Source organism: Apostichopus japonicus, chromosome 13 (assembly GCF_037975245.1).
Source record: "Apostichopus japonicus isolate 1M-3 chromosome 13, ASM3797524v1, whole genome shotgun sequence".
NCBI classification, from domain to species: domain Eukaryota; kingdom Metazoa; phylum Echinodermata; class Holothuroidea; order Aspidochirotida; family Stichopodidae; genus Apostichopus; species Apostichopus japonicus.
In genome coordinates, this window is record NC_092573.1 from 4584329 (window position 1) to 4609551 (window position 25223).

Genomic DNA, 25223 nt, shown 5'->3' on the forward strand with positions numbered 1-25223 from the left:
AACAAAACAAACAAACAAACAAACAATTAAAACAAAAGCTCTTGATGAACATAATACCAAGTATATCTCAGTTTATATACAACAAACTATGACCACATACTGTAGGTATACATATAGAGTGAAAAATAGTTTAGCAAAATGATAGGTTATTTTTTATGAAATGGAAAGGGGTATACAAACGATGGGAATATTTGGGAGGAAACTCAACTAAATAAAATACAGATGAATATATCTTTCAAACGAGTGACACATACCCTGATATTTTGGCCATAAACCAGGTAACAATAATAATAACAGCAAAAAACCCATTAACAATATTACATCACAGAACTGAAATACTTTAGTGTTTACTGCAAGAAAATAAATTTGAAGCTGTCTTGCTTGTTCGATACATGCAAAGTTGGAAAGACATATATTTTATTTAACCAATGAAGTAGTTGCTGCAATAAAAATTTTTATAAATAAAGAATTGGAATGCTTCATATATGATATTGATAAGACACATTTTGGTAAATTATATTCGCAATAATACTTCCACAGGAGAAAATAATTTTTGAAAACTCAATTCTATTCAACAGTTTTATTTCAACATACACTGTTCTTTGTCTTGCCTAATGCTTTTTCTGTGACAGCCTAATAAGTAAATAAATATTCTATTTTAATTAAACACGCAATAGTTTTTGCAAAATTACAAAAAATGTATATGTAAGTACTTTTTCAGTGGTAGTTCATACATTATGAGGAATATAAAGTTAATGATACATAAGGAAATTCTTGTCTCTTGTTTGTTATTTGAATAAACTCTTACTGTACTGAAATCAAATTAATTTTAGTTAATAATTAGCCATCCCCTCCTTACATTCTATATATATATATATATATATATATATATATATATATATATATATATATATATATATCAGCGTCCATGGCCTAGTTGGTTAGGGTGTCCTCGTACAAAGCAAGAGGCCCGGGTCCGAATCCCGGAGGAGGCTGGAAGTTTTTTCACTGTTCTAGATTTTCCAACTCATTACGATTTTCATTTATATATATATTTATATATATTTATATTTATTATATATATATATATATATTATTTTGCAGGATTCCCCATTTCAGAACATTTCAATCTTCTAGACATTCTCTCAACAACTTAAAATGTATTTTAATTGCCTTGAACTTCAAATCCGCATTTTTAACTGTATTTGAATAGTTTTGCAAAATCAAGAAAGTAAGCATTTATGACACGGCAGGCAATGAATTAGGCAATTGTGTACAAAATGAGCTTTAAAATCTGGGTAAAATTAGCAATAATGCATTTTGAGATTTCATGTACATACTGAGGCAAGAGTGAGTGTGTGTGAATAAAAAGGAAAAAAATTTACAAAATAATAGCTAAGTTTTAAGACTAGCTTGAAAAGAGGAAAAAAAGGAAAGGAAAACGAATAAACCCGATAATATTTTTTAAGTTTATGAAGGCTGAAGGCAGTGTAAATTTAAAGTATTAGTATATTTACAGTATGCAGTTGTACGAATTCAAAGCTATATTCAACCTTTGGCTTAAACAAAAACAGAAAAGAAAAAAGAATTTTTAAGTGTTTTTTTCAATATTTTGAAAACTTTCTCAGAACTCTGCAAAATTATCCTCTACCAAATGGGCTCCATTTCCTGGTTGTGTAACAAATAAGTTCTGATCAACTCTTTCAAGTCTTTTAGGGTCCACCTCAAAGTATTTGGACCTAACCTCTGCGAGAAAAGAATCGGCCAGTGTCTCGGGGACGATGGATATGGTACAACCTCCCCATCCAGCACCGGTTAATCTGGACCCGATGGCACCAGCATTTCTGGATGAGAGTCAGACAGAATATAAGATGAGGTTATTATGCTGAGTAGAGAGTAGCGGTCAAAATAAGGTTTAAAAATACCAAGATGATATCTGAGAACAATTTTGCTGTCAGTTTAGAATTGCCAAACGTATCCACAATTGTGCAATGTTTGACTATGCTTAAAACTATGGAAAGTGTTGAAATAAACTGCTGTCATGCTTCTTGGAATGTCTTGAAATGAACTGCAAGATTAACTTGAAAGTGTCAATGCACTAACAGCCTGACATCAAATACTGTAATAGTTGTGACTGAAAGACAGTCGTGTTTACACAGAGATTCTGAAAATACAATCTAAAAAGTGCAGTGGAAATTGTCAAACCACTTTGTCTTGATAATGAAGAGACAACAAAACATCAAAGCATACTGTTGACATTTCAATACAAGCGACATATCTTGTAGAGAGATCCTGCATCTGTCATCTATGATAGTTCAGTAGGAGAAATCCTTTGATGATGAACTAATCAATGAGATAACATTCGCTCTACCTCATTTATTACTGTCAACTTTCAACAGAGTACTGGAAACTGTCAAATCATTTAGTCTCTGGAAAGAAAGACACCTAAACATCAAAAGCTGACATGTTTATGTTATTGTTTCTAAGATAACCTCTCTTGTAAACAGAGCATTTATTCATAATCTTAGTTCAAGTGCCATATATCTCTTTGATGATGAGCTTATCAGTGAGATAGCTATAGTCATGTTGATTTACTTCTTTCATTTGTATATTTACTTAAACTACATTCCACACAGGTTAAATGAGTATTGCTGAAGTTAACTTGTCCAAACACCCTCTATGACAAAATGCCTAATTTGACATAAGAGACAGAAACTGACTTTAATTTCTCTCGATCATTTCTTCAGTTTCTCAAGTAGGCACAGGCATTGTGAGCAAGATCAGGCCCTGGAAAACAATTATGTTGCTGGGCACCCTTCTCTCTCTTCTTTTATCCCAAATTTTCCATCCCACTCCATTGTTTTCTGGGCCCCCAAATTGACCCCATGCCCCGTGACTGTAGCCCCCATACCGTGTGACTGTAGCCCCCATGCCCTGTGAATGTAGTCCCCATGCCATGTGACTGTAGCCCCATGCCCCATGACTGTAGCCCCCATGCCCCATGACTGTAGCCCCCATGCCTGTGACTGTAGCCCCCATGCCCTGTGACTGTAGCCCCCATGCCCTGTGACTGTAACCCCCATACCCTGTGACAGTAGCCCCCATGCCCTGTGACTGTAACCCCCATGCCCCGTGACGGTACCCCCATGCCCTGTGACTGTAGCCCCCATGCCCCCCTCTCATCAGGCCTGCATTTAAGGTACATTTCTATGCATCATGTTAGTTTCTGGAATAAATGTGTGTTTCAAAAATGTCTACAGATGAATGATGAAGATCAAACATGAGCGCTATCTTGGATAGTTTGGGAACGAGTAAAGATAACATTCAACTAGGTAAACAGATAGTACAACTATGTTCAAACTAACTACAATGTTTGTTGAAACTTTGGAGGTGTATCTATTTACTTTGTGATCAATTGTTGTAGGTACTAACTAAATTAAATATCTTTAAATGATTGGTTCCTACAAATATTGTCTAAAGTGTTATCTTTTGTAATCATCTGGAATGTAACAATTCATATTGAGTGTGGTGAGCTACGAAAAAACATGTCAACATTCGCAAAGAACCTTGGGAAGGATTTGTTTATACTTTTTGTTGTATTAGCAGGAGAGGGTTAAATCAATCTGCTTATATTCTATTCAGGGTTTCCCCTGGGATTTCTCCTGTAAGAGGCGGTAACTTGTACTAGCTGTAGTGGTAATTGACTGCGACAGAGGAAGTGGAACTTTACTTTCTAAATTGCAACAGGATACTGTCTCCACCCTCACTCTGTTTGCTCAACTTGCATTGGGTCAAAGATTGCTGTCTTCAAACAAGAAGGACCAGTACATGTTCTTGTATCATTGGGCAGGCCATAGGATAGCTAACAGTTAAGCCAACAACACACCAATGCTTTATTTTATAGTCCACTGCTCTCTGAAGGGATTTAGCCAGTAATGCACAAAGGTTTACTGGACTTCTCCATTCACTGAGGTAAATTATGAAAGTGTAATGGAATATTCACTGAGAGAAAAGTCAGCCACGAAGAACGAAGTTTAAGAAGACCATCTGTTTTACCTCTATGAGAAGACATACTGAGGGAATTTAGCTGATGATGCACAATGGTTTCAGAAGACCGTTCACAAAGGGAATTCAGCTAGGGAAGCACAAAGGTTTAGAAGGGTACTGACTATGGGAATTTAGCCCAAGATACACAAAGGGAATTTAGCCAATGATGCACAGAGGGTTACTAGATTATGTGCACCTGAACACACCAGCTAACTGCAACATTGCTCCTCCCAGGCCTTATGTCAATATTCTTATAGTGCAGAAAGCAGAAAAGTTAGGATTGTAATTTTATTAATCTGATCTTTTCTCTTGTTTCATGCAAGTCCTAATTCTCTTATACCTACATGAATGTAAATCAAGCTACAAAGGTAAAACTTGATTTCAGGTTTTACTTCAGGGTTGGTAATTTCTTTGATTTTTTTAAAAACAATATAAAAAATCAGAAGTTTTAAAATTTAAATCAGATTTTTTAAATTTAAATCAGATTTGTTTAATTTTTTAATACACATGTCTTTGATGAATGCAAATTTCAAGGTAACTTAAATTTTGAGGCAGTTATGAGGATCTAAATTACTACCATGAATGGTATGTGCATACAGGATGCGTTATATGCAATTTGGAGAAAGAAAATATCTTATGATTTTCCATATTTTTATTACACTGTTTAATTATATGTAGCCATCCCACAAGTACATTATTCTTGTTGAATACTATTTTCACTATCTTGTTACAAAATAGAATCAACTATTTACATAACAATAGGATGTCTGTTTAACTTTCTGTTTTCTTTTAATTCAATCTTGCTCTCCATACATATAAGATATTGACCTCCAAGGGCGTAGGAACCGGGGGGGCTGGGGGGGCGCCAGCCCCCCAGTGAAAAATGTGGAGGGGCGGAAGTATCATTCCGCCCCCCACTTCGCAAGTCAAAAAACCCCTTTTTCATTTCCAAATGAGAAAAAAAATCTCATTTGGAGCACCAAATTGCATCTAAGGCCAGGTGAAAATACAAAATTAAGTTTACAATATGGAGTGGGTGTTGAAGTGTGCTATATTGCACCAAATTGCATCTGAGGCCACCTGGAAATGCAAAAAAATCCAAAGGGGAGGGGGACACCCCCTCCCCTTAGACCCCTCCCCCAGGCCGGCCATCAGTCTTCAGCCCCCCCACTCAAAAGTAACTTCCTACGCCACTGTTGACCTCGCTGATACACATGTGCACACCTGCAACCTGGATGTATCTCATACAGTGTACATAAAGGTACAGGCTATTCCGCAGAAAATTGAACCACCTTATGGGCTGGTCCACTCTAAGCTGAGAAACCACCTTCGAACTCATGAAGCTGCTCAGCTTGTGTTATTATTTCAAGCCATGAACATGGAGAAAGACCCTTAAAAGAATGGTCCAGGTCAAAATTTCTTTTTGATATGTTAAAAAGGATCATGATCTAAGCATTCTGGTTAAATTTGAATTCAATTCCTATATACCGTTTTTGAGATATTGACAGTTGAAGTTATCTGATATTCTACCAAAACTGAACTTGAAGGAAACAGGTGTGATGTCATAGCTGCACACTGACAAATAATGTTTTGTTTTTTCTATATTTTTCGGTGTATTGCTTTGACCTTGGATTGGATAGGGCTACTACTTTGTGTAAAGGAGAAGTGAAGTATAAAATACCAATACCTATGGTACATTCACATTATTGATGCATCCAATTGTGGAGTATAAAATTAGAAATAAATTTTAAAGGAAAACAAAACATTATTTATCAGTGTGCAACAATGACGTCACACCTGTTTGCTCCAAGCTCACTTTTGGTACGAAAGGAGGCAACTTTTGACCAGGATTTGAATCAGCCAACCCTGTTTTACTTTAACATATTACCTGCATATCTCCACAAGTTCGTCGAGTTCCTTGCAGCTGCACTCATAGAGGACACTGCCGCTGTGATGACCATCAAATAGGATACGACCTAGGGTGCTACCTTCAGTTATGTTGCCATGGCGAAGAGACTCAACTCTTTCTGCTTCACTGAAGACGTGCTTTGATCTGTTGTACAGTTTGAACTGTTCCACTGCAAGGAAAACACAAAAGATCACAAAACTTCAAATGTCTATATTGTATAGAGGGGGCATGTTGCACTAAATTTAAAAACAAATTAGTAAAGAGCAAAGACATTTAAAGCTAAAATGGGATTTTAGTTCTTGACCTCAGGGTAACCAGCCCTGCACTCTACCAAGTTAACTGAGCTATCCTGCTCCAGGGGATCCCTGTATCGTTAATCCTTTACTTGTGATGGCAGTCAGACGCCACAAGGGGATCCCTGTATCGCCATTCATTAACTTTTGATGGCAGTCAGATGCCAAAAGGGATCCCTGTATCGCCTTGCCTTTACTGGTGATGGCAGTCAGACGCCACAAGGGGACCCCTGTATCGCCATTCCTTTACTGGTGATGGCAGTCAGACGCCACAAGGGGATCCTTGTATCATCATCCCTTTACTGGTGTGGCAGCCAGATGCCACAAGGGGTATCCCCTGTATAGCCATTCCTTTACTGGTGATGGCAGTCAGATGCCACAAGGGGGACCCTTGTATCGCAATTACTTTACTGGTGATGGCAGTCAGACGCCACAAGGGCATCCCTGTATCGCCATTCCTTTACTGGTGATTGCAGTCAGACGCCACAAGGGGGACCCTTGTATCACGTTTCCTTTTCTGGTGATGGCAGTCAGACACCACAAGGGGATCCCTGTATCGTCATCCCTTTACTGGTGATGGCAGTCAGACGCCACAAGGGGACCCCTGTATCGCCATTCCTTTACTGGTGATGGCAGTCAGACGCCACAAGGGGATCCTTGTATCGTCATCCCTTTACTGGTGTGGCAGTCAGATGCCACAAGGGGCCCCCTGTATCGCCATTCCTTTTCTGGTGATGGCAGTCAGATGCCACAAGGGGGACCCTTGTATCGCAATTCCTTTACTGGTGATGGCAGTCAGACGCCACAAGGGGTATCCCCTGTATCGCCATTCCTTTACTGGTGATGGCAGTCAGACGCCACAAGGGGGACCATTGTATCGCCATTCCTTTACTGGTGATGGCAGTCAGACGCCACAAGGGGGACCCTTGTATCGCCATTCCTTTACTGGTGATGGCAGTCAGACGCCACAATGGGTATCCCCTGTATCGCCATTCCTTTACTGGTGATGGCAGTCAGACCCCACAAGGGGGACCATTGTATCGCCATTCCTTTACTGGTGATGGCAGTCAGACGCCACAAGGGGTATCCCCTGTATCGCCATTCCTTTACTGGTGATGGCAGTCAGATGCCACAAGGGGATCCTTGTATTGTCATCCCTTAACTGGTGATTGCAGTCAGACGCCACAAGGGGGACCATTGTATCGCCATTCCTTTACTGGTGATGGCAGTCAGACGCCACAATGGGTATCCCCTGTATCGCCATTCCTTTACTGGTGATGGCAGTCAGACGCCACAAGGGGATCCTTGTATCGTTATCCCTTAACTGGTGATGGCAGTCAGATGCCACATGGGACCCCTGTATCTTCATTGCTTTACTGGTGATGGCAGTCAGACGCCACAATGGGTATCCCCTGTATCGCCATTCCTTTACTGGTGATGGCAGTCAGACGCCACAAGTGGATCCTTGTATCGTCATCCCTTAACTGGTGATGGCAGTCAGATGCCACATGGGACCCCTGTATCGTCATTGCTTTACTGGTGATGGCAGTCAGACGCCACAAAACCTTGCATAGTGTGTGTAACCACGGTTTCATTTTGATACAACCTACAAAGTTTGGTTTCTTAGTTAATCATAATTATAAATAATGGGAAACCAACTGGGAAGTTATAAACGCACTGGAAAAGAGAAAAGCCAATTTTAAAGGCAACTTGTAGGTATGACTTTCAGCTGAAGTTTGTAATTGTAGCTCATTCTACAGTCTAGAGAATAGGTTATGCTTCACCTTCTATGAAACTGTTTTCAGATACTCACCATCAAGAGTATTTGCACTGAGGCTTTCCTTATTAAGTTCTTCATCTGTCACACCTAATATCTGGCAGACTTCTTTCTTCTCGTATGGATGTTGGTGTAAAATTTCCTCCACCACTGCAAGCATCTCTTGAAGTGACAATCCAAGTTTCTTGTGTAATTCTCCAAAGCTTCTTATCTCCCTCCAGTTTAGACCTTTGGCTTTGGCTATAATCTGAGGGTAACAGAATATGTGTCGTTTACATTTACGTATTCTCTGAAATAGAGATAAACCTACAAAAGATAATATTTTGATAGGTATAAATAGCAAGATAACAAGGCTGATTCACAACTGCGACTGAATATACAACAATTTCAAACAGAACGGCAACAACAAACAGGGAAATTCTGTCATATATTTAGTGTTACAAGATTGACTAAATCTGCACTGATGCATTAAATATTCCACTTAGATATGCTTGTATGTCTTTGGTGACATAATGTCAGACATAAAGTCAAGCAAATATCTCACCTACAATGAAATTCCCTGTTACTTTTGATAGTGCACAGTATGGACTGTACAATTACGGTTAGTATCACTTGATCTGGCCCTGACAAAAGACATTGATTACGAACTTGGACGATGCAGTATCTCTATAAAGAGCAAGCAAGTATTTACATAGTAATTAAAAGGATTAAATTGTTTGTTACTAGAATGACCGTTATCAGGAGCAATTAGATAAAGATAACGACTAGCTCAGAATAGTTAGTCCCTCTGAGTATTTAGGTACACTCACCTATGTAGAGTTATACAGTGTAATGTAATGGGCATTCTGAATATTAGTTACACTCATCTATGTAGAGTTATACAGTGTATTGTAATGGGCATTCTGAGTATTAGGTACACTCACCTATGTAGAGTTATACAGTGTAATGTAATGGACATTCTGAGTATTAGGTACTCTCACATATGTAGAGTTATACAGTGTAATGTAATGGGCATTCTGAGTATTAGGTACTCTCACCTATGTAGAGTAAATACAGTGTAATGTAATGGGCATTCTGAGTATTAGGTACACTCACCTATATAGAGTTATACAGTGTAATGTAATGGGCATTCTGAGTATTAGGTACACTCACCTATATAGAGTTATACAGTGTAATGTAATGGGCATTCTGAGTATTAGGTACTCTCACCTATGTAGAGTTATACAGTGTATTGTAATGGGCATTCTGAGTATTAGGTACACTCATCTATGTAGAGTTATACAGTGTAATGTAATGGGCATTCTGAGTATTAGGTAAACTCACATATGTAGAGTTATACAGTGTAATGTAATGGGCATTCTGAGTATTAGGTACACTCACCTATATAGAGTTATACAGTGTAATGTAATGGGCATTCTGAGTATTAGGTACACTCACCTATATAGAGTTATACAGTGAAGTGTAATGGGCATTCTGAGTATTAGGTACACTCATCTATGTAGGGTTATACAGTGTAATGTAATGGGCATTCTGAGTATTAGGTAAACTCACATATGTAGAGTTATACAGTGTAATGTAATGGGCATTCTGAGTATTAGGTACACTCACCTATATAGAGTTAAACAGTGTAATGTAATGGGCATTCTGAGTATTAGGTACACTCACCTATATAGAGTTATACAGTGTAATGTAATGGGCATTCTGAGTATTAGGTACTCTCACCTATATAGAGTTATACAGTGTAATGTAATGGGCATTCTGAGTATTAGGTACTCTCACCTATGTAGAGTTATACAGTGTAATGTAATGGGCATTCTGAGTATTAGGTACACTCACCTATATAGGGTTATACAGTGTAATGTAATGGGCATTCTGAGTATTAGGTACACTCACCTATATAGGGTTATACAGTGTAATGTAATGGGCATTCTGAGTATTAGGTACTCTCCCCTATGTAGAGTTTGGTCTATAAAGAGTGTAATCCAATGGGCATTCTTGGCATTTTCATACATTAAGTATAACTTCATGCGGAAATTTTAATGTTGATATGTCATAGTTCGATAAAATGAGAAAAAAGATGATTACTAGTAAATGTTTCTACAGCTAATATAATTTTCCAGATATTCACTATAAAATCAAAATCAAATCAAAGTGTGCTAAATGCTTAATGTCTGGAATGCTCGATTTGAATACTAATTTATTGTGATGTTGGCTCGTCAGATCAGTCATTGTTAATCTGTTGTTTTGTCATAGAACAACCAGAGCACCCTTATACATTGAAACCATGTGTGTGTAATGCATTGTAAACATGCCATAAACACCTTTATATTTACCTATTGCATTTTATATTGAATTGGAATGAGTGACCTGATGGTCTATGTGATATACTAAATAGTGCAACCACTTTATTGAATGAGCCTCAGATGTAGTTAATGGGTGGTTTTCAACAAAAAAGAAGAAGTTCCCTATCCCATAATTTAATGAAAAATTTGTGTTAAATTGCTTAACATTTGAAATAAAATAATAACATGAGCTCTTACTGCAAATGAGAAGACGGACATACTTGAGAGAAAGTTAAGCTCGCACTACAAGAATGATTTTATGCAGAATCATTATTCAACAAAGTTCTATTGTAATATACACTTTTAACATATTCACCATAAAATTACTGTCTGAAATGTTGTTCTATGTCAAAGGTAATGATGGTGTGAACCTTTCTGTTCAGGCCTAATTGTTGATGCTTTAAACCAGAATTCAAAATTGCATTGTGGTTTCGATGACGTAACATGAGCAGTTTTCTTCATGAATCTGACATGATGTTTAGTGAGGGTGTACAACATACTTGATCTTAGTAATACAGTGAAAAGCAGTGTGATGTGACAAACAATAAAATTCACAATTTTCTGGAGAATACAACAGCCGATAACGATATAAATAATTTGTTACTATTCTCATGTATATAGTTTCTAATCCCGTATTTACATAGCCCCTATGTTACATGCATCTCGTCTGAAGTTCAAAACACATTGTGACTTGTTGATAGTTGAAAAATTTTCATTGTGAAATTTTGACTTGAAGGGTTGCCCAATTCCAAAATTGTGGAATAGTGGGGAATCCCCAATTTCTGTTTGTTTACGGATTTTATCAACGGTTTTATCCACATGCGAACGTGTTAATGCAATATCGTTTGTAGAGTGTGAATGAAGGATGGTGGGGTGCTTTTTTCCAAGGTTTGTGCTTTTCTTTTTGAAAGTGTATGTTAAATATTTAAAGGCCCTAATATAGCGTGTTATTTTGGATGTCTTTTTTTATAACCGTGCGTGTAGAAGTATGTAGTTGGCCTAGGCTATTCCATTGAATGAATGACATTGACAGCCTTGTAATTAAGTGCTTTGAACCATAGATGAGATGTTGAGGTAAATCACGGTAGTAGTTAGGACACCGGGGTTCATGTTGCAAGAGTGCCGGTTGTGTGAAATTTGCACAACCACACAACGCTAACATCAACATACTAACTATATATATCAAATATTGTGTAAAACTTGTAAAAGCATGGTTTTCACAATTTGTTCCCAGGTGAACACAAACGACCATTGACCTCCGCCCGCAATATTAGGCTTCTTGTACTCAATGTGGTACAAAAACATACCAAATATGTGATCTGTCAAAGCGTCCCTTGCGATATTATGTTTAGGAAGGTGTGTTAGTATAAAGAGACAGGGAAGAGGGGAGTGAAGTTAATGTTTGGCATTTGTTGATTCAAATGACCTCTGACCTCCACCAAAAGCAATATAGCCTACTTAAATTTGATATGGTTCATCTACAAACCAAATATGAGATCTGTTCAAGGTTCCCTTCTTGCAATACCATGTTTGATTTAACCTGTTGTCCCCAAATGACCATTGACCTCCACCAAAATCAATAGACTTCTTTTACTCAATGTTATACACCTTCATACCAAGTATGAGATCTGCCCAAGCTTCCAATTTGAGATATGTGTACAAGTTTTTCACAATTTGACCCCTGGTGACCCCAAATGACCTCTGACCTCAAAAACAATAGGCTTTTTGTACTACTACACTCTGAATATGAAATTGGTCCGACCTTCCCTACTTGAGATATCGTGTTTACAAGCTGGGCATCACAAACGCACAAGCACAGACACACACACGCCATCATGAATGGAAACGTTACGATTATCATGGAGACCAAAACCATCGATATAATAACTTTTTTTAACTTTGCTGGAAAATGTTTTACTACCCTCATGAATTCCAAGCACATTATATGAGAAATTCTTGTTTTGTACTACAGAAGTTGAAAGAGATGCTCCTCTCATACTAACAGTAGAATTGCTCTGCACTAAAAGTATTTGCTGTCTGTTTGGTTTTCAAGTTTAATTTACGCCTGAAATCATCCTTGATTGATTATTTTTGTCGTCAATGAGAAATTTGTTGTTCAGAGTAAGGTCAAGTCCTGGTGTATCCATGAATAGATTACAAATGTAACCACAGTACTTGCACCAGTTACCAACATAAACTTACCAATTAAGAGCAAACCTATGCCTTGTTTGATGATAGTTTCCAGCAGGAGGGGGGTGGGAGGGGGCAAGGGGAGGAATTTGGATTGCACAAACTAGTTATCCTGTTCTGCTCACCTGAGTTGCTAGTCTACATTCAACCACTCGGACATTAAAATGAGCTGTTGCAGCTTTGTTCATCTCCACGCACGTATTAGCAATGACAAAGACAAACCCCGTTGGCAATTTGACATCCGTGGCACGAAGTGGTCGGAAATCCACAAGTTTGGCCTGCAGTGATGAAAGATAAAGAATAAATATTATAAGAGTGTGGATGTTGGACATTGGGAAATTTAGACGAAAAAAGAAAAATAATGTACTTGGACACAGGAAGCACAGGTCTCCCAATTACAAAGGCAATGGTGAGGTGTGGTGAGGACCATAATCACATTTTTTGCAGCTATTTCTGTCCTTTTTTGCCTTTATGACAGTTGGCTTGTGATGTAGGTGTAGTTATCTCTCCTTTTCCACATGCGTCTTAAGTGGATGATTTAAGTTAGGGATGGACACTGTTAGATAGCTATAAACATGGTAACTAAAATAGACCTCAAGTTATCGATCACTTAAGGTTTACTGAGGCTATATAACTATTTCAATGGAATGACTCCCTTGGTGTTTAGGAATGAGTCAAACATAAAGTTTCAAATACTAACTTCTTTGATATCTAAAGTCACATGAAACTCCTGCCTCTGAACCAAAAATTTAATTGCAAATGCAAGTGAAGGTTGAAAAAGAAAGATTTTAAAGGGATATTCCTGTTACACTCAGTATAAGACTTAATGTATCTTAAAGAGTAAAATATTCCAGACTGTAGGTCAGTGTTGTAGTAAGAGTACAAGAGCATGATAAGGAGTTTGAGTAGAACTAAACCGTATCTTTTAAATACTAAGATGTTATTTTTATGCTAGTTCCTATAAAAAGTATTGGAAATGCCTCAAGTACAGGTGCGGTTATAAATCCACAAGAATGAGTACAGGATATACTAGAATACGTGTAGGGTCTCACTAACAGTCTGTTCTTAGCTGAAAACACCAAATATTGTCCTTAGTTAGTGCAAGTTTTAGTAGATTGAATGGCCACGCCTTTCCCGTGCTCAAATATAGAGGACCAGAGTAAGATGGACTGTGACAGTTCTTCAAAAGCTTGACTTTACTATTAGATTTATTATTGACATGTGATACATTTGGAATATTTGATTAGCTGCCACAGTTCTCTGTATGTAGAAATACATAACAGAGAACCAATGAAACAAAACATCAAAAAACATAAAATTCCACCCTCCCCCGTGCCCCCTCTCTTCCTTCCCCAAAAGAGACAAATGTATTTACATATCCTTCTTTTGCCAGGAAACAGATAGCTTGATCCATGCCACCTCCTTGTGTACCGATGTACCATTCACACCTCATGCAAATATCTGCCAACTCCATCTGTGATAGAGAAAACCAAGAAAACAAAATCTCAAGTGTAACAGCTTATCTCCTAAAAGCAAAGTTAATCTTAACAAATCCTATGGCAAACTTGTGCTTAAACTAACTCAATTTAATGAATGTTCAGGCCATTTGTTCCAACCCAAAAAAATAAAGAAGAAGAACAAAAGAAAGAAAATTGGAAGCAGTTTAAAGGAGCATATTGTGTTTAAATATCAACCGAATTTGACGCCTGCATACCATTAATTGTGATCTTTAAACATGTACCAAACATGTACGCTACTCCAAACATATTGCGCAAAAAACGTCTTGAATCTTACAAAATTGAGCAAAAAGGATGAACACATTTGTCAGCAAAATGGCTAATTATCCAATGATAAGCTATGTTTATAGGCATTATATTTCTCTATGACATATGCATACAGGTCATGCCAGGTTGCCTCAATACTGCACAATACATGTGACATGTCTGGATTACTGACCGTCCCGTATAATGTACCAGTGTACGAACGATATATGTACACGGTATAGTGCATTATAGTCCTATTTGAACGTTATCAAATGAGCTTGCATGTTGCGTTGAAAATCTGTTTATTTAGCAACACTTATCGGCTTTCCCACTAAAATTAAACCCCTTTTAAATGTAAAATGAAATTTAACTGTACAAAATTTACCATATCAACCATGAAAATATGACTAAAATTATCATTAGTTTACCAACAAATCTTAGCTCAAAGTCGGCAATGACGATAACATGCTGTCAATCATTTTTATCAGAGTGACAGAAAATACCCACATGCACACTGATTGGTCCATTGGTAGAACACAATGCATTGAAATGTTGAGAAGGGTTAGAGAAAATTGTCAGAAACATACTGTTGATTATATATCGAAGGCCGAATGCCTTTGGACCATAGCGTAAGTCTTTTCTATTATTTATTGTATTTATACGCCTTGCATTTGCCATGATTAATTCGTTTCAAAAACTTCTAATACACCAATTTATGTTACTTGTTAGTAATACAGTAACAGTATGTACAGGCTGCTAATAATACACCTATGAAGTTGCTAAAACGCATGGCTCTGTTACATCCAGTAGTATGGGCCTAGTACATCACGGTACATGCAAAATTAGTGAAACAGGCAGTTTGCTATTGTCTGACGTCACATGATAGAGATGATTTGATTGGCTGATTTTAAATTATGAATAAGAAAGGTATGGTGTACATGCATTATTGTTTGGGCCAAATTTGTCAATTTTTACGAAAATCTTAATTACTCGTTAATTAGTGTTCGGTAACAATTCTATCACAATAATCTCTCTTTCATCAATCGCTAGTTGCTGATATGTAAATGAATGTAAGTGACAATGGAATGCTAAAAATCCCAGATAAACCCAATATAGACCTTTAAGCTTTCCTTGTGGCAATGCCACACAAGTAATGATGTATCAATCATTTTTCCCACTAAGCAGCTACAGTATTAACCAATCATAGTGCACAATTTCCTGCTCTGATGTGCAGTGAAATGAATAGTTGGCAGTGAGATACGTCAGTCTCCCTCCTTCTGCCCAGGTGCTGTTTTCATATTCAATCATCAGTCCGATCAGAATTTAACCTGATTCATCCTACTCCCAGGCAAATAGTGAGGGGCATATTAGGTTACATGTCCTGTCTACAACCATACCTTTCCTGAGGCACACAGAGAATAAAATACGACATGCTGAAGTAGTAAAAGGCAAACTTTGTTTACAATTACATCTACAGCAAAGGTCACCATAGTCTACTTCAAAACACTTAATACAACTACACATACCAAAGCAAAACATTGAAAACTTAACAGTAGTACTGACCTTTGAAATAGCGAGTTTGTTGGCATGCATAAGAGACAAAGCTGCACAACAGACCATGGCACTAGAGCTTGATAAACCAGCACTTGGAGGAACAGTGCCATCAACAGTGACATCCAAACCTACTGGATCGGAAAGCTTAGAGAATTCAAGTATGCCTTTCACACCGCAGAGAAAGTAGTTGTACCATGAAGGCTTTGTGGAATTGATTTTAAAGTCTTTAATTGATGTGGTGAAGTCACTACAAAAGTACAAAAGAAATAAGAATAGAAAAAAAAAATTATAATGTAATTGACAAAATGACTGTTAACTAGACTGTATTTATTACCATTAAGCCAATTTGATGGCAAACCAGTCTATGTTAGTTGATGTAACTTTGGTACAATGTAGTTATAATACAGCTCTTGCATTTTGGTGCTATGTTCAAATAGCAGAACAATTCTAAAGGCTCTGTGTAACTACCGCCAGAACTAGGCTTTTCATTGATTATAGTCTTAATAACAGCAATTTTTACATATTTAACTGTATATAATTTGAATGGATTTGTTATCAAAAGTAAATTTCCACTTTGTCCACTTCCATTTGCATATTATTAACTTGGAAAAAAAATCAGTATCAATTTTCCAAAGATGCTCCAATCTCAAGAGGTTTTGTAGCGATTGTCAAGATTAAAGAATATTTTAGTATTGGGACAAAAACAAATTTATTTCCTTTGTGGGAATTAACAAGCATGAAATATTGGACACTGACCAAATAAGTCTACTCCCTGTAGGGTTTTGGTTTTCATTCTGAAATTAAATTCTTAAACTGGTTAACCTAAAGTTAAATATAACAAATACACTCCCTATGAAACCAGGCATTTGCAGTGAGTGCAAGACTGTAGCCCAGGCATTCTGAGTTGGGGCAACGACAATTTAAGGAGGGGCACAAAATATTTGAGGTAGGGGTGCATCCTATGAGGCATAATATATATAGCCCTACCTGTATTTTGATGATGTATTGGTAAGGTTTATTTCTCCAGAGTTGTTAGTGCTCACTGCCATAACAATGTCCTGCTGAATAGCCATCGGAAGCACAGAATAGCCGCTGTAATCTATGTGCTCCCCTGTTGAGTAGATGAAAAAAATGTAACTCAAAATTTAATATGATTTAGTAATAACTTGATTTAATCAGTAATTAATTTCCAAGCCCCTCCCTCCACGGTCTTTTGTATTGTGCTGCTAAGTATTATAAAAGGCAAAGTGTCAAGAGTTAAGCTGTCTGTTCCATTACCTGTCAACATCTTCATGACTCAAATAACTACAAAAACAAATTTCAGCAACTTGATATGTACAGTACAAATTGAAATATCTGAACTTTCATCATCCAGACCAGATTTTACTGGAATCCAATAATATTCAAAGGATTGGCAAGTTCTGCATAAAACTACAGATGTTTTATGCTGTACATTTTAATTGTTTAATGAAATAGAAAATATCCACGTCAGGTAAAATTTCAAGGTCACTGCCTTCTAAAATTGAACAACCTACCTATTATGTTCACTCTTCCTGGAGCTCTGGCCAAAAAATCAGGAAACTTGCCATACCTCTCCTTATGTCTCGAGGTGATATTTCTATATCTGTAAGAAAGATGCAAAGCATAGATGTAGTTTTTTCAAGTTGGATAAACACTAGACTTTTTTCCCCTTCGGAGCCAATTCCAACAACATTGTTTGGTATGTGATGATGAAATTTTGGTTCAGTTTAAAGCTTTTTACACTCCCACAATGTGGCAAGTATTTTTCACTTTTGGAAATGTTACTCTCTAAATATAACCCAGATTACCTCGAGATGACACCACTACTCCGTAAGAACGATCCGTCTGCTACATCTAGGCAGAGATGCCAACCTCTTGACACAAAAAAACAGACTGAATATCGATTTTTGAGAGAAAAATCAGATTTTCACAAAAACTCAACACTACCACTGGCCCGTTGGCCCCAGGCCAGTAAAATGTCAGAAAAATGTTTTACTGGTAAGAACGGGCAAGTAAAATGTTTGCTTTTTCAATAACATCTAATGTGAAAATTGTAAAGCATCTGTAATAATTCTTATGATGCAAAAAGGGTGTTTAAATGCATAATGAGAATAATGATACAGCTTAATTGCTTGCATATTTTGGGCCAATGAGAATTTGGTTCAAGCCAGAAGTAGAAGTGAGAAAAAAATTACTGTATAGACTTGCATTATACTCATGGAAATATGAGCCACATTCCTGTTAACTGACATTATAAACCAACTAAAAGTAAAAAAGAGTCAGATATTTCAAATAATCAAATATGAATTGCAGCATGTAGCAAGATTATTGATCAACTATTTAAAAAAATAATAATAAAAAAAAAATAATAAAAAAATAATAATAATATTAAAAAAAAAAAAAAACGTTTTTTTTTTTGGAAAGATGAAAAGTCGTATTTTCAAGAGACGAGTCGTATTATCGTATTTCACTTTTTTTATCGTACTAAATACAATAAAATCGTACTGGTTGGCATCTCTGTCTAGGCAAGCATACATACAGTATTGCTTTGTAAATTGTTACATGATATTAACGTAACATTCTGGACAAATGTGTCATTTATGGGGTATTAACATACTTAACATGGCAGACAACTTCAGGTCAGATTCTTCTCAACTGTTAGTTTTGTGGGAACTGAAGAATAAACATTTTGGGGTCATTATATTACTAAGGTACTTCACTTCTGGAAATCGCACACAGGTGATTGTATTTGGGTTATCCTAGATCTATATCGTTCATCAAATCCTTATGTGCGTCAATTATGAGCCCACCATGCTACTATATATCATGTCTTCATAAAAACCATCCTGTGCAAAGCAAATACCCTACTGGACTCACCATAAGGCTAATTGAGATGGAAATATGGGTTACTCCAGTACATTACAATGATAGAGCAGTCAGTATACAAGCAAACCATTAGAACTCAGCTCAATCTTTTGTCTGTTATGCCTAAGTGAAGGCTACATAACCTGTAACTGTGTAAAGAAGTTTGCGATGTTAGCTCATGGCAACCTCCATATTCTTAGCCTGGGGATATAGCTTGGGCTGAGGCTATCATCCTACCACTGGACCAGCCTGGGCCCAAACTCGGTTTCCAGAAACAATTTTAAGACTATTGAGGGTTGTTAAAGGTACAGGAAGAAGGCCTAGCCTACCTTAGCCTAGGCTCCTAAGTTAGAGTCTAACGTCAGACTAACCTGTCTACTTGACTAGCTGTGACTTCCGCTAGACTATAAACAGCTGGCTTATCTTGATCCTGATCCATTTTTGACGACATTGTTTTCTTGAGAAATTATAATTTCAGCTTGTGCTTATTGCCACGTCTTTTTTTCACCTGCATCCAGCCGAGTGTTCGGTTCTGTTTGTAACAAACACAATTTTATGAGGGTGGCCACAAAGGTAGGATTCACATAACTAGTAAATTATTGCATTTTAGCCTTTGCATTGCTATATTTACTGATCTTTCAAATACTAAAATATGGGTTATATTACTATAGAACATCTTAAATAAATTCACAAACATATTTTCGAATATTTTTGTCTGACAGATTCTCAAGGATGGTGCTAAATGTGGAAAATAAAAAGCTAAACCGGTTACCCGTTGCGGACCCTCGCCAACATCAGGTGACAAAACAGCTGATCTGAATTTATTGCCAAAAGCAAAATAGTGACAGAGTGACACCTAGTATTTATTAATAAATGTGATAATAAAGAATATATATATGAACTATTTAGTTTAATCATAATTTTATACATTTAATTTGAAAAATATGTTACTTTATAAACGATAAACCTCTTGTTACAAATATTTGTAAATGGTTCGGCCTACCTTAAGCTTAGCCTTCGCTATAACGTTCAAATCAAAATGGCCGCCTCCATCAGCAGACGGTGTGTTAGACATCTCTCCACATTTCCTCTGCTTAATGCGCGACCAGGATATCCACCGAGCTTGAGAAATGTGGAGGTTATTCTGCCTCGTGTTCCACGAATTACTGAAGGAAATGAACCTCAATACCCACCTGTAAAACCGTCGATGACCTCAGGATCAAAAGCAGCGAAACAGGCAAGACGTGCTCTTTGGATCGACAACGTAAGAAGCAGCGACACACCAGTGGAGATGATTTACTTGCTGAACAAACGGCAAAGGTGGCAAGAAGTTATTAAACCTTTCTCCCTTCAGTCAGGCTATGGACATTTCTTCCGGGACGTCACGAAAACAGCTGTGGTTGATGAATTACCGGAAAACATCCAAACACTAGCAGAATCAGGCCAGGTTAAAACTGAAGTAGAGGTCTTGACAGAAAGAGTTATTGAGTTGTTGATGGTTGAATCTTTTTCAATCAGAAGAAAGAAGCAACACCGAATTATAGAACACAAAGAAAGATCCCAGAGTTTAGCACAGAATATTCTTAATCTGCTGATTTCTCATCTTGGAAACAGATTTCCTCATCTAACTGATGCTGTTGTTGATGGAAGATGTCAAATAAAGTCCTTTTGGGAGAGAGGTGAAAGGCGAATGCAATTCAATGGAGAGCCAGTCTGCTCCGTACGTGCTAAGGAACCACTAGGATTGGTAGGAAAAGAATTGTTTGATTTACTATTCTCATAAGCCAGGAAACTATTGAACTTATACACCTAGAATTGCACAATTTTAGCTGCATGCTAAAAAATGCAAGTGTTTGAAATATTAAGCATCTACTGACTAAAGTCAAGGTCCCACTGGCTTTCATCCTGACTTACACTCAGCACACATAAGTTACTGTGTAAGCTAAGCTTATTATAGGCAGGGATGCTAGATCATCGCAATTATTAATGCCAGATTATCATGAATGACTGTCCATATGATGTCCAGAAATGCTAAACTGTTTTCCGGACAAATAAGGTGACCACTGATGGTACCAGAGGCATTTCTGGGAATGGTCAAATGTGCTGCAAAGACCCCATATGAAAATGATGGCACTGCATGCGTATAATTCATCATCTTTCTGAAAAAAAGGGCACTGCACATAATTTGGCAGAAAATTACAAGTTTCATCCATAAACATATTGTAGGCACACTAGAAGTGCAAAAGAAAGCCCCTCTCCCGCAAAAGGCAAAAATGAAAATAAGAAAACTTTGAGTATTGAGGCTTGAACTTGGTTAGTGCAGTGCAAGTTAGTAACTTTGTTTGGAAATGAGTCTTGATAAACCAGGCTAATTTTAGTGGCTATTTATGTCTTGAGCATAGGTATCACTGTAATGTACTGGGTCAAAACGATTACATCGAGCACTGAGAGAGCTTTGGACTGTTGTTAAATTTTAGTGTCCTTTCCAGATTAGATTAGGTAGTGTCAGTGATCAGATTACAGTAGTAAAGCATAAGATGTTAGCATTATTACTACACAAAGAACCTAAGTAATTACAATATCTTATGTTAAACAAAATATCAAACCTTTGGTGGTAGCTCTACACAACGATTCAATTATTTTGGGTCATCTTCTCTTATCTGGCAACGATTAGTCAAGTTCTCGTTTTGTGATTCAAAACTTTGTTTGTCAATCTTTCATTGATGTTTCCTTCTTTCATTACAGTTTGCACAAACAACCGATGAAGTATGCAATGGAGATGTAGAAGGATGGCCCTATAATCCAAAGGAAATTGGAATTTTCCAGAATCACATCAATCCTGTATGCTTTCCAGGTCTGTGGTTTTCTGTAAATTTGTTATTTTTTTGGTAGATAAAGTACAGTATTTGAAGTATAGTAAAGACCTCATTATGCAGGAATGATAAAAAAAAAAAATTCCCAAGGGGCCACATTGTTATCTTTAGATAGTATGAGGCCACCCAGGAGGTGAAGGCACCCACCCCATTCTTCATGAGTGCAGCCACTGTGAATACAGAGGTTACTTGAAACTAAGAACAGAACCAAACTCCATTTGCCAATTTGCAATTTTGTGCCACTCTGCAGCAATTTGCAGTTAGTCAGGAGCTATTTCTAATTGCTAAATTATAACAGGTACTAACATCTTTACCCATCTTTTCAACACCCTTGTTGACAGGTTGCTGTATATATTCAACTTTCCAGGGAGTGGTTTTGAGCCCTGGACATTAGCACATTGAAAACTCATTAATAGATTGAATGCAAAATACTGCTGTTACTTTGGAAAAAATTAACATTTAGAAGGAGTCCAGCTAATCTTCTTTCTTGCAGATCATATCTCTTCTGTAGTCTTTACTGACTTGTTTTTATTTTTATTTAAATACTCTTCTTTTCATAATTTCTATCAGGATTCAAGTATCAGCCCGGCCATCTGTTTCCACATACTCAGATCTACGGTGTTAATTTTGATCTGGACAGGGCAGAGCGGCATAATATCTATCAAGAAATCCAGGACAACTTTGGGCTTATGGCAGGATATGCCTGGATCAATGCTTTGGCAATGTATCAGGGTGAGTATTCGAAAAAGAGCTACTGTTGGAAAGAAAAGGGGAAAAAACACTTTGTTGGTGAGAGATACTCCATTTTGTTCTGCACCTAGCTGGATTTAATACTCAAGGATAAATTCATATACCTTCTGCAGGTTTAGAATATTTACTCTGTGATAACCCTTAGTATGCATGTTAATTCCCCCCTTTTTTTTTATTGAGAATGTTATTTTTTTCATTAGTCTGTGATGCCACACAGGGGTTAGACAATAGTTTCTATCTGTGGTTTCCTGTTGAATGCTGCATTATGCATTCTATTACGACAGTCTGAGTATTCATTTGGTACTATTGTATACTAAATAACTACACAATCATGACGATGAACTTGTTTTGCCCAAATTTTGACCCATTGGTGGAGATCGAGCTAAGGAAAACCTAAGCATCAGCTTGTCCTGTCACTGTTTATGTTTCTTGTTCCAGACATTACTCAAATGCTTGCGGGAGAAGATAGCTTGACCATTCCGATCCATAACAGAACTTTAGGTTCTTTTCCAAGCTATTTATTTTACGCAATACTTATACCAAGCACTATGATGGGAAAGTCTGTCGCAGACTTCACTACTGCAGGTCTCTCACTCCCACTCAAATACTAGCTTTGAATCACTGCTTCTCTTGAAGTTAAAGCCATGACAGTACTGAGTCCAGCACAAGACTGTTCTCTGTGCATCTTTCCTGAATATTACTGTTTCCATTTACCATTTTGTAGTATTGGTTGTAATGGTATGTACACTGTTTTTCATAACAGTAGAGAAAGTGTGCATTATTGTCATAGTGGGCAAAAGACTCTCCATAAATATTAAAAGTCCCCTTGCAGCATGCTACATATGCAGTATTCTACAATTATCAATGGATGGATATTTGTTCTGGACAGTCTTATCATTTTTGAAACATTTATCCCTTTAAAATATACCTTTACTCCTTAAATATATTCAAGTATCCATTTCATGAACATTTGTACGTGTGTGAGCGTTTATTGTATACAAACTGATTCCTCAAATCGTCATGCACACATACATTTAATCAAATTATCCAACAATTTTAAGTCAAGATTCAAATAAATTATTATTATTCTCTGCAGGTTACTGCTGGTTTCAGGATATTCCTCGTCCAATGACAGCACAGGTCATATACACGGATGGAAACAGATTTTCTTTTTACTGCTACCAGGCAAACACTCTAGATTTATCGGAGAATGGCAGCCCATGGAATAATGTCTGCTTCCAGAAGACCTCCCTCCCCATGTTCACAGATGTCAAAGATGGAAAAGTCAGAGACTTTAATGTTGAAGCATTGAAATTGTTGGTCGCTTTCTTAATCAATTCTCCCGAAAGACACTGAAAGATTCTGTCAACATAGCATACAGTTTCATCGAGTTGTAATGGATTTATAATTTGTAGTGACAGCAAATTTCATGAGAAGATGTGAAATGCCGGAACTGTGGTTTGCATATTGACATCCTCGAAAGACCTGCTTTTCGACAAGATTTAGTAAATAACGTTCTAGTTCCAGTTGAATATTAATTGTGTGAGACCAAAATATGTGCTAGAAGTGGGCTTATTGAAAGCAAAGTTAAATCATCAACGTAAATCAGAATAAGAAGTTTGATCTGCAAGAAAGAGACATTTTGAGCTAGAATGTGAGTTGCAACCATTGTCTTCAGGAATACAACATAAGGACAGTAGTACGGCATAGAAAGTTCAACTAACTTATACTTTCCACCCATTAGTTGTTGCTGATGGATGTTTTCTTGTTGTTGTGCCAGACAGAATCCCCAGAGTTTGTTTGTATATCATGTGGTAGATGTTCACACCCCATTTTCACTTGATAAAGCCTAGAGGGTTAGTTCAGGAAACTGATGATGACAAGATACAGGTTATTGGTGATCAAGTTCTCTTCTAAGGGGTGTAAGTTAGAAGCCACAGTCTTTTGTATATCATGTAGTGGACATGCACATCCGATGTTCAACACCTGAGGAAGGAAGGGAATTTGGAACAAATTTCTTTCTATTGTTGACAATTCCCATTGGAATAAAAGTCTCAATACATTTACAACAATAAATAAAAGGAAACAACACTGTTATTGTATTTTGTGTACAATGTTTCTTCATCATATAACTGCACGTCAGTGGTCTCCTGGTCTTAATGACAAAGGTCAACACCTAGCATTGGGTTACAGGGTTTCATGACAAAGATAACTAGCCTTATTTACGTACAAGAATCGGGACTAAAGTTACTGTTCTCATTCAACTTTATCGGCTAAATAAACACCTCACACACGAAATCAAGTTTACAGCAATAATAATAAGAAAATACAAGCGAGACTTTTCTAGGCATTTTAAGATAAAAGAAATATCTAATATTCTTCCAAATTTGTTGTCAGAAAGAAGAAGGTCCAGAAAAACAAAGCCAATCTTTAACTCTTTCGGAAAATATCAAATATTGTGAGGCCAGTTTTTGGACTAGGGGAGTCGGAGTGACAAATCTTGACGTGAGTCGAATATATATATATATATATATGTATTTAGCAATAAATCAATTACGATCGTTCAAGGCTAAATAATCATAGGGCAACTGGTAAAACATTGAAATACTTTGAACAGGAATGTCATCCTTTCATATGATTATAAAGGCTATATTGTTTTGTGATTTAAGTCCAGTTCGATCACTATTTCAAACCCTTAACAGTGGTATAAAGTCCGTGTGACACAGTCTTAAATTGCAACAGTGATTATGTTAATTCGATGCACCGGTAGCCTAACAAAGCGAAACATGGCAACACCACAGTTATGTACCTGAAGGAAAAGGAAAAATACTTATTTCGT

General features: G+C 37.1%; 2 protein-coding genes across 3 annotated transcripts; one reads left to right on the forward strand and one right to left on the reverse strand.

The window, feature by feature from the left end:
* Positions 1-39: 39 nt before the first annotated feature.
* On the reverse strand, positions 40-19881 carry LOC139978826 (N-acetylgalactosamine kinase-like). Of its 2 annotated transcripts, none has more exons than XM_071989341.1 (10): positions 19765-19881; positions 19133-19293; positions 17411-17499; positions 16863-16986; positions 15885-16122; positions 13934-14032; positions 12684-12836; positions 8063-8273; positions 5936-6125; positions 40-1844 (listed from the first exon to the last, which is right to left on the reverse strand). In XM_071989341.1, exons 2-10 carry the CDS (start codon positions 19210-19212, stop codon positions 1625-1627), a joined length of 1404 nt encoding a protein of 467 aa, XP_071845442.1. In that variant the 5' UTR covers positions 19213-19293; positions 19765-19881; the 3' UTR covers positions 40-1624. The 2 variants fall into 2 exon arrangements, with proteins under 2 accessions (XP_071845442.1, XP_071845441.1); XM_071989340.1 differs by lacking the exon at positions 19765-19881 and adding an exon at positions 19534-19573.
* Positions 19801-24470, forward strand: LOC139978828 (large ribosomal subunit protein mL65-like). Its single transcript, XM_071989344.1, has 4 exons — positions 19801-20508; positions 21507-21615; positions 22205-22366; positions 23481-24470. The coding sequence occupies exons 1-4, from the start codon at positions 19801-19803 to the stop codon at positions 23738-23740; spliced, it is 1239 nt and encodes a 412-aa protein (XP_071845445.1). The 3' UTR covers positions 23741-24470.
* Positions 24471-25223: the final 753 nt, after the last annotated feature.